The 14,470-nt window shown below is 37.7% G+C and overlaps 1 protein-coding gene across 2 annotated transcripts; it reads left to right on the top strand.

Moving 5' to 3' along the window:
* The first annotated feature begins 13 nt into the window (after nucleotides 1-13).
* fbxo11b (F-box protein 11b) lies at nucleotides 14-13,708 on the top strand. Of its 2 annotated transcripts, XM_048171053.1 has the most exons (23): nucleotides 14-324; nucleotides 1,885-1,954; nucleotides 2,455-2,582; nucleotides 2,706-2,787; nucleotides 2,918-3,062; nucleotides 4,371-4,500; nucleotides 4,742-4,825; nucleotides 4,938-5,070; nucleotides 5,166-5,272; nucleotides 5,457-5,568; nucleotides 6,868-6,974; nucleotides 8,441-8,578; nucleotides 8,673-8,890; nucleotides 9,068-9,248; nucleotides 9,357-9,479; nucleotides 9,573-9,658; nucleotides 9,840-9,916; nucleotides 10,053-10,196; nucleotides 10,480-10,590; nucleotides 10,840-10,947; nucleotides 11,040-11,148; nucleotides 11,241-11,339; nucleotides 11,857-13,708. In XM_048171053.1, the coding sequence occupies exons 3-23, from the start codon at nucleotides 2,475-2,477 to the stop codon at nucleotides 11,984-11,986; spliced, it is 2,532 nt and encodes an 843-aa protein (XP_048027010.1). In that variant the 5' UTR covers nucleotides 14-324; nucleotides 1,885-1,954; nucleotides 2,455-2,474; the 3' UTR covers nucleotides 11,987-13,708. The 2 variants fall into 2 exon arrangements, with proteins under 2 accessions (XP_048027010.1, XP_048027009.1); XM_048171052.1 differs by lacking the exon at nucleotides 1,885-1,954 and having other exon boundaries at nucleotides 15-324.
* Nucleotides 13,709-14,470: the final 762 nt, after the last annotated feature.

The following is a 14,470-nucleotide window of genomic DNA, read 5'->3' as shown; positions in this document are numbered from 1 at the left end:
CTCCTCCTGCTAGAGAGAGAGGGAGAGAGACACGGAGCTCAGCACAGGGGGGAGCTGTCCGAAAAAAAACACACCAACAACACCCCGAATAAGAAAAACTGCCCCGGGTTGGTGTCCTTTTTCGGCGTAGACGGTTGATTTGACTTGTTTCAGACCAGATATTTGTGTAAATGCTAAGAACAACAGAATAAGGTTCGAGGGAAGCGTATTTTTTCTGGGTAAAGTCACCTCGCCAAATGAACTCCGTCAGAGCGAGCAGCAGGAGACCCAGGCGAGTGTCGAGGCCGCGCCCGGTGCAGCCGGAAAGAAACAACGCAGAAAGAGGTGAGACGGGGACCTTTAATTCAAGAACGCTTCAATGTTGTACCGTGTCGTGTACGGTACTTTATATATCTGACCCGACACGGCCACTCCGAAGCCGCACGGCCTGATTAAAAGGGCTTGTGTGCAGAGCGTCGAGGCGCATATATACAGGCCAGGCCGCGCTTTGTTTGGGCTTCACGAGCCCGAACCGTAAACGGCTAGCTTTTAACTCACTCGCCACATTTCCGGGTTGGCTTTAAACCTAGAAACAATGTGACAAGATAAATGTTGATTTATGTCTGGTATAAGCTATCTCTCATGGGTTATAGGTGGAAGAGATACGTAAGAAGTGGATTTAAGCAGGAAAATCTGCGCTGCGTAGCTGCTAGTATCCAGTGATGAGCTGCCATTGATAGCACTGTCCATTTACACTAAACACAGTAGCTGCTTACTACACCGCATTAATATCTTCAACTGCATTGAGCTCGTTTGGGTTAGCTTTGAATGCAGTAGCTGGGAAGTTAACTGTTTACACAGTGCTAGGTAGCACAGTAGCTAATATAAGTAGCTGCGCACTTGAGCTTATAGCGAGAAAACGGGGTTAGACAACGGCTCTCTTTGCTGTTTTGTTGGGGATATGTGCACAGTGCAACATTTATCACATGGATAGTTATTTTGGTAGATTTGTAGATGCTATGCACAAAGCCCTGGTTTCTGTTGGTGGAGGTTCATCTGCGATGGTCATTCAGAAACCTTTGTTTCCACGTTTAGCTGGGTTACAGACCCCCCACTGACAGGCTTTCAAGTCTTCTTTGAAAAATCCACTGATAAAGTGTTAATGCATTAGGTTTTCATGCTCTTTAAGCATTTATTTTGGTTTATTGTTTCATTTTAGACCAGTAGTAATCAGTGCATTTTGACTACCTTAATGTTTACATTTGATGTGATGATTCCAGTCAGTCTTTTTAAATTAGAATATCAGCCTAAGCAATGCATTGACTTGAGAGTGCAGTACATTCATATTCTCAAATTTAATATCATTATGACCTTTACACTTAAAAGTACCCAAATTTACCATGTTTTTTTGACATGCACCATAGTAGTACTATGGTTTTACCACCTGATACCATCAATGTATCACTATCCCCATATTCCTTATTTAGGGTAGTTGGGCTTTTAAAAAGTATAATTATGTAATATCTATGTATTTGCATTACATATGCATGTAAATATAAGCCTTAGGTTCTTGTTTGGGTTTCATTATTAAATACATATATGCTGCAAAAGAAAAAGGAAGAGCATCTACTCCATAATGCTTTGTATTTATACCTTTTGGATGTGGGCACTGACTAGATGTATGTAGGCAGACAGAGAGAGTGAGCAGAGTCATGGCTGAACAGATAAGGATTTCATTTTGTGTTGATATTTTGCCCTGATGTACTTTTGTTGCCTTGCCGTCTTGGCTATAAAGCCTTCGTTACCGATGGTCCAGTCAGCTGTGAGTTGCCATAAAATTCGTGACAGTTTAGAGTCAAGCTTTAGCTGCTCTTCTCATCTTTCACTTTTGGATGTTGTCTCCAGGTACCAATTGTGCTGTAGGGAAGGACAGACTCTAAGGCTCTCAGGTGATCAGTACACCAGGTATTGACAGGTAGGTAGGGCACTTGCACACACAAACAGAGGTGAACAGGTAGGGATCATTTGTAGCTGAATAAAGAACAGCAGTAGTTTTTGCAGTAGCTTTTATATGTATAACATATAATGTTTACATGTGCAAAACCAGTTGTATGAAGAAGGTTAAGGGAGTTAGGAGGATTTTTACCCCTTTAATAGAAATATATGGAAAAGCAAGCCGTCTGGAAGCATGGAAATTCAGTGTTTTGCACCGATGTGTGATGTTCTTACCAACTGATGGGCAGAAATGTTGTCTGCACTGCTATGCTTTTGGAGAAAGCCAACCATTTTCCTTTTGACCGTTTTCCTTGTGAGAATGGGTCTATTTTGTTCCTGCAGGCACATTTTACAACGTGCAGTGCAAACATGGAAATCAGGAGTTTGCGGTGGAACTTGGGGGTCTGAGCTTGTGCAGGGCAGGTTGAGATATGTTTTGCTGAATGGATTGTTTTCTTTTTCTTTCTATGCTCTCTGTAGATGAGGACATCCCTGCAGATATGGTTGCAGAAGAATCTGGTCCAGGAGCTCAAAACAGTCCATACCAACTCCGTAGAAAGTCCCTGTTGCCTAAAAGAACCGTGTGCCCCACAAAAAACAGTATGGAGGTAAAGATTTTGCACATTTGAGATGTAAACTAACCCTGTTTAGTTTGACAGAGATAGTCCTTCTAAAGTTGTTTTAATCTAAATAGCAGTTTAAAAAGTCAATGTCTGATTTGTGTGATGCAGGGAGCCTCCACTTCAGCCACAGAAAATTTCGGTCACAGAGCTAAACGTGCAAGAGTGTCGGGAAAATCCCAGGACCTGCCAGGTGAGTGAAGAGATGTGGTCTCGATTATTAAACGTTTAGCTTCTTATTAAAGGACTAATGCTATTATTTTTATTAAGTGTGCTCTGCAGGCAGTTTTCTTTAGATTCTTTTCCTGTTGATTTTGTTTCAGCCGCCCCAGCGGAGCAGTATCTCCAAGAGAAGCTTCCGGATGAAGTCGTTCTGAAGATCTTCTCCTACCTGCTGGAGCAGGACCTGTGCCAGGCTGCCTGCGTATGCAAGCGATTCAGTGAGCTTGCAAATGACCCTATCCTCTGGTGAGAGTTTTTACATACTGACAATAGATTGATTTACAGAAGTCACTTTCATTGTAGGAGTATGGTGGAAAATGTTAATGGCAGCATCATGCTGTAAGTGGGATACTAATTATCCAGTAGATTGAGACAACCAGCACATTGTTGCAGTGTCCATAAGTTATGTTGATCATGACGGGTGAACCACACTACTATTGCAAAAAGAGATGGTACATATCAGAGGAATATAAGAGTGTAATTCTTTAACACTGGACATTGCTAACATGCAGAAGAATCGTCTTTTGGGGATTTTAGATATCAGTCTTATTTGCAGAGGTCTCTTATGCTCACCGCGGCTGCATTATTTGATCAAATATCAGTAACCGTAATATTGTGATATAATTCATAGATGCAAACTCCTCACCTTTAGGTGAGAATTCACCTTTTTGAGATCAAAATAGGTCACCTATGAGATTTGTATAGATCTGATGAGAAAATGTTTTGGGGGGTGGGGGTCTGAGAGGACGGTCTTTGGACAGAGTCATGGTGAATGAAATCATGAGAATCACGCTTTCGCAATTGTCCAAAAAAATAAATTATGCTTAAAAGAATATACAACATTAAAAGACATGGCGTTTCGCAAACCACTTTAGGTATGATTTAGGTACTCTAGAGCAACAGACCCCCGCCCGGTTCAATGTTTTTAGAGTAACTTTTTTTCTATTTTAATATATTTTTAAACGGTATATTCCTGTGATGGCAAAGCTGAATTTTCTAGTAGTCATTACTCCAGTTTTCAGTGTCACATGATCCTTCAGAAATCATTTTAATATGCTGATTTTGTGCTCGAGACATTTTGCCACCTTGGAATTTGAAGGTTCTATCTGCATTCTGAGCGGTTTTGAAATTTTGAGCTTCAAAGTTTTTGCATTCCATTCGAATTCGTAGATGGAACCTTTTTGTTTTCTAAATAAAAAGTTCCAAAATGTACATAACATAAAAAAATCACATATTGTAAATAAGTTGTCACAGAATAAGAATGTGAATAACTCAATTTTGACAAAAATATCAGATATCAGAACCTTATAATTCCAAGGTGATGATTTCTTATCCATGTTTACAGCAGTTTTGCTGCTGAATAGCTTTTTGGAAACAATATTATTATTATTATTATTATTATTTTTTTTTTTTTTTTTAAGGATACTTTGATCAATTTTACAAAATGCTTATCAGCCACCTTAATGTTGTGTTAGTGGGGGATTGGTCCAGATATTACTGATATCATAAGGTTACGTCTTTAGTGATTGTTTTGTCTGTTTGTGCTTTTTACAGGAAAAGACTGTACATGGAGGTGTTTGAGTACACACGACCCATGATGCATCCAGAGCCAGGGAAGTTCTACCAGATCAACCCGGAAGAGTATGAGCAACCAAACCCATGGAAAGAGAGCTTTCAGCAGTTGGTATGAGTGCTTGCATTTCTGTTTTCCTTTCTAAGTCAGCATGGATGTGAAACCTTCCATGATTTTCCCAGTCTGAGGCATTTTATTTGTAATTTATAAGAATAATAATTAAGTGACTAAGGGCCACATTTACACCTCATGTTAACTGTCCATCTTGGGTGAACCAATCAAAAATTATAAATACATTTGAATACGAAGAAGCATTCATTAAGTCTTTGCTTTTGTTTTTCCTTTTCCACAGTATAAAGGAGCACATGTAAAGCCTGGTTTTGCAGAACACTTTTATAGTAATCCAGCCAGATACAAAGGCAGAGAGAATATGTTGGTATGGATCGTTGGCTTCAGCAGTTTCTTTTTTTCTTTTTTAAAGAAGGTTCAATAAATGCACTTAGGCATTTTCAGCTTCGTTGTAATGACAGTGTTTTTCTGGTTTGCAGTATTATGACACCATTGAGGATGCACTGGGAGGGGTGCAGGAGGCCCATTTTGATGGCCTGATATTTGTGCATTCTGGCATTTACACAGATGAATGGATCTACATTGAATCCCCCATCACAATGATTGGTGCAGGTGAATCTGATGACCCTGTTTTTGTTACCTATATCCTTCAACTTTTAGTCTTAACTAAAGTCACTAACACACATCTCTGTTTTCTTTCCTTTCAGCCTCAGGGAAGGTAGCTGACAAGGTTGTCATTGAAAACACTAGAGATTCAACGTTTGTGTTTATGGAGGGATCTGAAGATGCATATGTGGGCTACATGACCATCAGGGTGAGTAACCGTTTTTACAGCTTTTTTCTTATTACAATCGTCGCATTTGTAAATCATTGCATGATTTCTTTTAGATAACAACACTACTTGCTCTTTTCTAATTCACCCTTGATGCTTTTTTTCAGAGGTTGCAGCAAATCATGTTTTTGAGTGTTTGTAATATTACTTTTTTTTTTACCTTCAGTTCAACCCTGATGATAAGTCAGCACAGCATCATAATGCTCACCACTGTTTGGAGATCACAGTTAACTGCAGCCCCAACATCGACCACTGCGTTATCCGCAGCACCTGCACAGGTACATTTCATTTACACTACCATCTGCTTCCCTAGTTCAATACACTACCATTCAAAAGTTTAGTGTTGGTAAGATTTTTAAAATGTTTTTAGAAGTTTGTTAGCTCATTAAGGCTGTTATACAGTAATATTGTAAAAAAATATATATAATTTAGTTTTATTATTCTGTTTTGTATTTATTTATATTTAAATGTAATTTGTGTCTGTGAAGTTTCAGCTCAAAATACCCCATAGATTTTTTTATTAAATTTTTTAACTGCCTATTTTGGGCATAATTAAAAATGCGGCAATTCTGTGCGTGTCCCCTTTAAATGCTCGCGCTCCCCGCCCCCAAGCTCACAACTCTATATACATTGCATAAACAAAGTTCACACAGCTAATATAACCCTCAAAATGGATCTTTACAAAGTGTTCGTCATGCATGCATCAGATCATTTAAGCATAGTATTTATTTGGATGTTTACTGAATGAGTTTGATAGTGTTCCGTGACTAATGGGGCTAAAGCTAACATTACACACTGTTGGAGAGATTTATAAAGAATGAAGTTGTTTATGAATTATACAGACTGCAAGTAATGAATGAAATAATTAATGAAAATAACGACGGCTCTGGTCTCTGTGAATACAGTAAGAAACGATGGTAACTTTAACCACATTTAACAGTACATTAGCAACATGCTAATGAAACATTTAGAAAAACAGTTTACAAATATCACTAAAAATATCATGATATCATGGATCATGTCAGTTATTATTGCTCCATCTGCCATTTTTTGCTATTGTCCTTGCTTGCTTACCTGCATAAAGTCTGTTGATTCGGCTGTGCTGCTCCAGTCGTTAATACTGGCTTATCTAATGCCCTGAGCATGGGCTGGCATATGCAAAACTTGGGAGCGTACATATTAATGATCCCGACTATTGCGTCACACTCGGTGTTATGTTGAGATTCGCCTGTTCTTCGGAGGTCTTTTGCACAAATTTACATATGAAGGAGGAAACAATGGAGTTTGAGACTCACTGTATGTCATTTCCATGTACAGAACTCTAATTATTTAACTATGCCAAGGTAAATTCAATTTTCAATTCTAGGGCACCTTTAACATATAATGGATTAAGAGGGAGAAGCCACTTTTACCTGCAATAATTTGGTAGACATTCAGTGTATGCATTTTATCTGCATAAGTGTTCTCTGGGAATTGAACTCATGACCTCTCTGTTAGTGGCATATTTTAGCAGTTGAAGTACAAGAAATTTTATCAGGGTGATTGAGGTGGACCTTTCTCTGTCTGTCTGTCTGCAGTGGGATCAGCAGTGTGTGTAAGTGGTCAGGGTGCCGGACCTACCATTAAACACTGCAACATCAGCGATTGTGAAAATGTTGGACTGTACATCACTGATCATGCACAGGTAGGGATCTTCGTTTTCTATTTTGAAATGCGTTAAATCTGTTCAAAATGGAAATTGTCATTATTGTCCTTATGTTGTTTTCCATACAATAGGGTCATACTGAATATCTGAATGTCTGCTTTATCTCAGTATTGAAACTCTGATTGCTAGTCATAAATTGTAGATAATACAGTTGCAGACAAGACTATTGCATGCTTTAATGACAAATAATAATTATTACGGATTCCCAATACTGTGCTCATGCACTCATTAAAATGCTTCAATACCAACAACCGATACCACGCAGCATGTACAGTAGAGTGCTTTTGACAAAGAAACTCGTGACAACAGAGAGGAATGGATATATCAGAGAAGGATGTCTATGATGTAAATGTTTTGAATTAATAGAATGTTAAATGAAATATGTACGCCTATACAGCTGCTGTGCGTGAGCTGACAAGTGAAACTCGGAGTGGATTGAGCGTGCAGCAGCACAGACGCGTGAGCTTGTTGAGCACACATCCCTTTTTCACAGACTTTGCTGGAAATGTTGTAGTTCGGTCGGATATGTCATTAGCAAAGAAGGTAAAATGAGGCACATATTACTAACGTTAACTGACGGTAAAAAAAAGAGAGCGCGCGCACTTCTATAATGTAATTTTGGTAATCAAAGATGAGTTTTGAGGGATAAAATAATTGACTTTAAAATCCGAACGAAACCCAACCCTATGTGTAACAGTATATTGGATCCGTGCATTCTGTCTTGTTTTTAATGTTAAACAGAAATCACACACTTCATCTATATTTAATTTATACTGCAAAGACTAAGCAGTGTTATTTTACATTTGATTACTTTATTCAAATTCTGTACCTGAAAACTACTGTTAGAACTATTTGAAAAGCACTGTTTATTTCATTTGTATCTTTGTTCTATTGTATATATTTATTTGTAATTGAATTATTTGTTCTTATTGTATTACTGACTGTTTAATAATGTTTTACATTTACATTAATTAGGCTAGTAGTTTTTGCTGTAGTATTAAAATTGTAATTGAACTGTGATACTGAACAAACCAGGTCAGTAGAAAAAATCATTTTATGAAGCAGCTGAAGCAGCTCTAAAAATGTGGTGTGCTATTAAATGAAAGATAATATATTATAGAGCAATAGAATGAACAGTGAAAGTAACAGAGGCTTGTACAATACATTTTAACAGGCATAATTAAGCATGAAAATAACTGAAGGATATATTTGCTAAACAAATTAAATCAAATATGATTCATATTCTTTTGGTTTCTCTACCTAATATATTTAAAAATTACAAATGCAGTGAAAATACAGGCATCGGTATCAGCGAGTACCAAAAATGAAAGTATCTGCCTTATTCTGGAAAAAGTGGTATCGGTGCATTCCAATTAAGTACTAATCACAATATAGGTATTGATTTTTTTTTTTTTTTTTTAAACCTGTGTGCTGTTTTGTTATAGGGTATTTATGAAGATAACGAAATCTCAAACAATGCGCTTGCGGGTATCTGGGTAAAAAACCATGGCAATCCTATCATCAGACGTAATCATATCCACCATGGCAGAGATGTAGGAGTGTTTACTTTTGACCATGGCATGGTAATTAAACCTATTTTTTTTTTTTTAATCAGATCTCATCTGTTTTGGGCAGCAGCCAGTCAGCTGATTTCTGTCTCTTTGTCTCCCTCTGCAGGGCTACTTTGAGAGCTGTAATATCCACAGGAACAGGATTGCAGGATTTGAGGTGAAAGCGTATGCTAACCCGACAGTGGTACGCTGTGAGATCCACCACGGCCAAACGGGGGGCATCTATGTTCACGAGAAAGGTCGAGGCCAGTTCATAGAAAACAAAATCTATGCCAATAACTTTGCTGGTGTGTGGATCACCTCCAACAGTGACCCGACAATAAGGTCAGTTTTCCCTTTGTCCTCACTGACATATTAGTATAAATCAATATTTCTATTTTTAGACTTGAAAATTATTTTGGGTAATGATTGTGCTGAGCTCACTAAACACTCAGTATACTGTCAGTTGATTGATCCATCTTGTTGATTATCTATAAAATGAGCTGTCTGCTCTTAATCTAGGGGAAATGCCATATTCAATGGAAACCAAGGAGGCGTTTACATATTTGGTGATGGGAGGGGCCTCATAGAGGGAAATGATATTTATGGAAATGCCCTGGCTGGCATTCAGATCAGAACGAACAGCTGTCCTATAGTAAGGCACAACAAGATCCATGATGGGCAGCATGGAGGAATCTATGTGGTGAGCATGCACGTGAACTGACTGGAATACATTACGGGCTGCTGACAGAACAAAATATTATGCACAATATTCATTGGTCTTAGCGTAACTGTCTGTTTCTATTTATAGCATGAAAAGGGCCAGGGTGTAATAGAAGAGAATGAGGTGTACAGCAACACTCTGGCTGGAGTGTGGGTGACCACAGGAAGCACGCCAGTACTCAGAAGGAACAGGATACACAGTGGAAAACAGGTTTGGATCTTCAATATTTCTTTAGATATGATCTAGCCTTCATTCTCATCTGTTAATATTGTTGTTGTTGATGTTTTTTTTCTTTCTGAAAAGGTTGGGGTGTATTTTTATGACAATGGACATGGTGTACTGGAAGATAATGATATCTATAATCACATGTACTCTGGAGTCCAGATCAGGTAGGGAGGAAGTAATAGAATTTTCAGCTTCTTTAGGAAGTATCAGAGGTACAAATAGGTTTTCAAGAGTCTTGGTAGTAAAAAAAGTCCAAATCCAATTTGTACATTGGATACATTTTTGGACGCATTGTACAAGATTGATGTTTTTTTTTTCAATATTTTATTTTATTTTTTCATGAAGAACTGGAAGCAATCCAAAAATCAGAAGAAACAAAATTTGGGGCGGACAAAATGGAGGCATCCTTGTTTACAACTCTGGTAAGTTCTTTATTTACTTTCCTCTCTGTTCTCTCCATTTGTCTTTTCACAGATTTTGGCTGTCATATTGGGCTGGCCAGTTGTAAGATAGGTTTCTGCTTGTTGTGTTTAACATAATTTGTTGGTCTATTCGTAGGGCTGGGTTTTATTGAGGACAATGAGATCTTTGATAATGCCATGGCGGGGGTGTGGATTAAGACAGACAGCAACCCCACGCTGCGCAGGAATAAGATCCACGATGGACGGGATGGGGGTATTTGCATATTCAACGGCGGGAGGGGTAAGAAGAAATTTTTCAATCCATTTCTGTTTATGAGCACAGTACAGGAAATGCTTGGGAAAGACTTGAAGTAGAAAAATGTAATCGGAACAGATTCCTAGACACGGATCAAGGGATGTCTTGAGCTAAATCACACTATTAGTGATTAATCCCCCAATGAAATCCCTTGATTCAAAACTGAGCTTAATCTGTGCCAAAAAAGCTGCCCAATTAATATAATGGATGTTCCATGTTTAATCATTACCTTAGAAACTAATAACTGTGTTTTCATATGCGTATTCAGGGTTGTTGGAAGAGAACGACATCTTCAGGAACGCACAGGCTGGTGTTCTCATCAGCACAAACAGCCACCCAGTGCTGCGGAAGAACCGGATATTTGACGGCTTTGCTGCAGGTCGGTAGAAGGTTTAAGGTCAGAAGTGCGTACATGCTGCCACTGTGGTGGTCTTAAGTCTTGTGTAATGCTTATTTTGGTGTAGTAATGTTAAATTGTGAAATAATAAAGGAAAGTGCCATTATCATGATTGTAAATGAAACGCATACTGGACATTCTGGAGTTCTTGGAATTGGAATTTGTGTGCAGTTTATGTGTCACTTTTCTATTAATTCGTCCAAACAACACTCTCTCTGACCCCCACTTTAGGCATTGAAATCACAAACCATGCCACAGCGACGCTGGAAGGCAATCAAATATTCAACAACAGATTTGGAGGCTTATTTCTAGCCTCCGGTGTCAATGTTACAATGAAAGGTAAACGTTCTAAGAGTCATAGATGACTATCTTTCTCACTTTACCTCAATAATATATGTGTGTTAATGTAAATCTTTTCCATAACTTTCTAGATAATAAAATTATGAACAATCAGGATGCCATAGAAAAGGCAGTGAGCAGAGGTCAGTGCCTGTACAAGATTTCCAGTTACACCAGCTACCCCATGCACGATTTCTACAGGTAATCAGAAGGCAGGCAACTTGAAGCAGTCTGCTTTGAAAACCAACATAAATGATTGTAGTATTTCACTATGTTCCATTCTTTTCTATTAGGTGTCACACCTGTAACACAACAGACCGGAATGCAATTTGTGTGAACTGTATTAAGAAGTGCCACCAAGGGCATGATGTGGAGTTTATACGGCATGATAGGTCAGTGCAATATATACACTACTGTTTAGCGTGTGTTTTGTTATCCTCACCAAGCATTTATTTAATCACAAATATAGTAAAAACCATAATAATTACAATTAATAATTAAAATTTTAAATAACTGTTTTCTATTTTAATGTAACTTGTTGTTATGACAAAGCTGAAATTTCAGCAGTCATTACTCCAGTCTTCAGTGTCACATGATCCTTCAGAAATAATTTTAATATGCTGATTTGGTGCTCACGAAATATTTCCTATTATTATCAATGTTGAAAACGGCTTAATATTTTTATGGAATCAATGATAGTTCCAAAGAACAACATTTATCTGAAATAGAAATTATAACACTATAAATACCTAAACTCAGAATCATTTTATTTCAAAAAGTATTAGTTTGTTTAAATCCACAAGAATGGCTATAGTTACTGGTGAATTGCAGAATTACAATTTTTATGTAACATTTTGTGGACACATAGTTTAATCTGCTCTAATCCCTTTTATAATCTGTCCCATCTAGGTTTTTTTGTGACTGTGGCGCGGGTACATTGTCCAATCCTTGCACATTGGCCGGTGAGCCGACCCATGACACGGACACTCTGTATGATTCGGCACCTCCCATAGAATCCAACACATTACAACACAACTGAGATCGAGCTCATCCTTCATCACAGCACCCTGGTCTTTATCTTACCTGACTACAAATCCAGAGCGCCTGCCATTTCTGGGCCAGAGAGACCTGGTGTGCAAAGTGTGTGTGGATAACAAAAGACGTCAGATGTCAGACTTTGAATTAATCATTTTAAGAGAAACTATCTTTGGAAAGGTGAAATGCAGAACTCTGAAACCGTGTAAAGCTGCCTCAGTACTGGGTGCAGACTCTCCTGTATATTGCTAACTGAGAATGCAAGGAGTTCTCTTCACTTCTGCTTGGGAGCGTGATGGATGATTTGGAAGAGTGAAATATTGTGAAGCAATATGTTGACTCAGGATTCTGGAGATTATGGAGGTGGGTGCCACAGTGGTGGTGTTTGGAAAGGGAGTAGACTTTCTTTGGTCCTTCCAATCACATAGCCCTGCGCTGTGCGCCCTGCCCTGTGCAACTTCAGTGCTATGTGGAGATTCAAGACAAGTTCTGCTGCAGTTTATGTACAGATCTGACCGCGACCGGAGCCACTGGGAGCTACAGATTGCGGTTTCTCGGATTAGAAGCAGAGCCATACCATTGTGGCTTTTTTTTTTTTTTTTTTTTTTTTGACAGCAGATGTGCTGAAATATATGTATGATATAAAAAATTAACAAAAACAAAACAAAAAACAATGTGATTAGCACTTGCTTTTTTTTTTTTTTAAATATGTTAATATGTTATTCTGATCTACAAATATGATTTTAATGCTTTCTCATGTAGTTTTGTATTTTCAGGCAAAAAAAAATCTTACTGTATTTGAATGTCTTTTATTTTATTATATATTATTATTATTATTATTGTTATTAATATTTTTTGTTAGCACACATTAGGCTTGCTGTAATCATACTCATGTCTCAGCATATAAGTTCTTTCTGTGAAAGAGGAATAACAAAGAAAAGATCAGAAAACTAACACTAAATTGTCCTCCAGAATTTTTTTTTCTCTTTTTAATGAGGTGACTTCTTTTAAGTTAAATTCTTTTATGCAAGTGATTGATGTGTGGAACTTATGGTCATGCAGATTCAGAAATGTTTGCATCGCCTTTGTTGCTGCCATTATTAGAAAAGGGTTATTTTTGCCTATTGTATATATTTTTCTCATTCTCAAGTTCCCTTTCTAAATATTTGGAGCTTTAATCTCCAAGCGGTTTGAAGTGTTAACCAAGGGCCCAAAGAATTCTGAAACATGTTTGACCGTTAATCTTACAGAGAATGTAAAGAAAAGATTTCTATTAAAAACAATCCCAGAACATTTACATTCAGTTAATTTTTGTTTGTGGTCATAGCATCACTGTTAAAAGTGCATCCTGACTCTTAAAAGCATTTTATTGCATTCTTTTGGGCCCATGGCCTGACTTGTGCCTGTTTTAAGTACGATGCCGATTTTGAAAAGCCTTGCTGGAGTTGGTTATATCAGAGGCCTCTGGCCTCTTTGAAGCTGAGACAAGTATCTCTACAGCCCCGTTGTCTTTTTGCCCCTCAAACTCCATCTATGTGTAATGTGGTGACTGTGGCTTCTCATGCAGCCTGAATTTTATGCATGTGTACCATAACATCTAGACTTAATATATTGTGAAGTCTTCAATAACCATTAAGTAGATGCTAGTATGAATTTTAAAAGGGTTTAATTTCCTAGAAAAGAACAGAAACTGGTCATTTTTAAGAAAATAAACTTTATTAGATCAGCTCTGGTTGTGTTTGATTTTGTTGATTCCTAACAATACATTCAACACGTCAAGAGGAAGTTTGCTGTTTTAAACACCCTCTTGTCTTCCTGTCCATATAGCCATGAAAACCCCTACCATCTGTCACTATGGTTAAACAGAATAGTATACTGCGTTCAAGAGCTTGTTAAACATGACTCGATTACAGTTATAAGACAAAACCACCCTGATTGCCGGTGTCGCCTTCCTGTAATATCCTAATGTAGACACTCGACTTGTGCAAATAACGTAAGCAAGGTCCTTTCTGTAGGTGACTTTTATAGCAGTGTGCTTTATCTGGTCTGATAAGAAGAACTCATGAATTCATAAACCCTTTGCTTTCCACAATTCCTGGGTAAATATGCGCCATCATTATAGGCAAACAAGAGCCAGAAACCTGCTGAACCGCATTGACTTTTAGATATTCCGTGGCATACTGACACTCTTGGTTCAAGTATTTGTATTGTTATACTTCATTCTGCAAGTTTTTTTTTTTTTAATATGAAACATTACATTATCTAGAACTCTTAAAAAGGTCAATAATCAATGTTCAAAGGTTGTCTGTTGTCTAAATTTATTAAATAAACATGATTTTAGATTACAAGCTTCAAAGAAACAACTCCTCTTGGATTGTACTAATCAAAAAAGCCTATTATTTGCAGGAATACAATTCTGAGAGAGTACTTATAATTAATATTCAATACTTTAAGTTTGGGTCAGTGTAATCTAAGGTTTGCGTCAATG

Source organism: Megalobrama amblycephala, linkage group LG20 (assembly GCF_018812025.1).
Source record: "Megalobrama amblycephala isolate DHTTF-2021 linkage group LG20, ASM1881202v1, whole genome shotgun sequence".
Classification (NCBI taxonomy): domain Eukaryota; kingdom Metazoa; phylum Chordata; class Actinopteri; order Cypriniformes; family Xenocyprididae; genus Megalobrama; species Megalobrama amblycephala.
The sequence above is the reverse complement of the archived record's forward strand: the minus strand, read 5'-3'. Positions and strand labels throughout refer to the sequence as shown.

Coding starts and splice junctions, on each gene's coding strand:
- fbxo11b (XM_048171052.1), top strand. CDS start 237: ATGAACTCCGTCAGAGCGAGCAGCAGGAGACCCAGGCGAGTGTCGAGG. Junction 3,063..4,370: donor GCAAATGACCCTATCCTCTG/GTGAGAGTTTTT, acceptor TGCTTTTTACAG/GAAAAGACTGTACATGGAGG. Junction 10,591..10,839: donor ATTTGACGGCTTTGCTGCAG/GTCGGTAGAAGG, acceptor CCCCCACTTTAG/GCATTGAAATCACAAACCAT.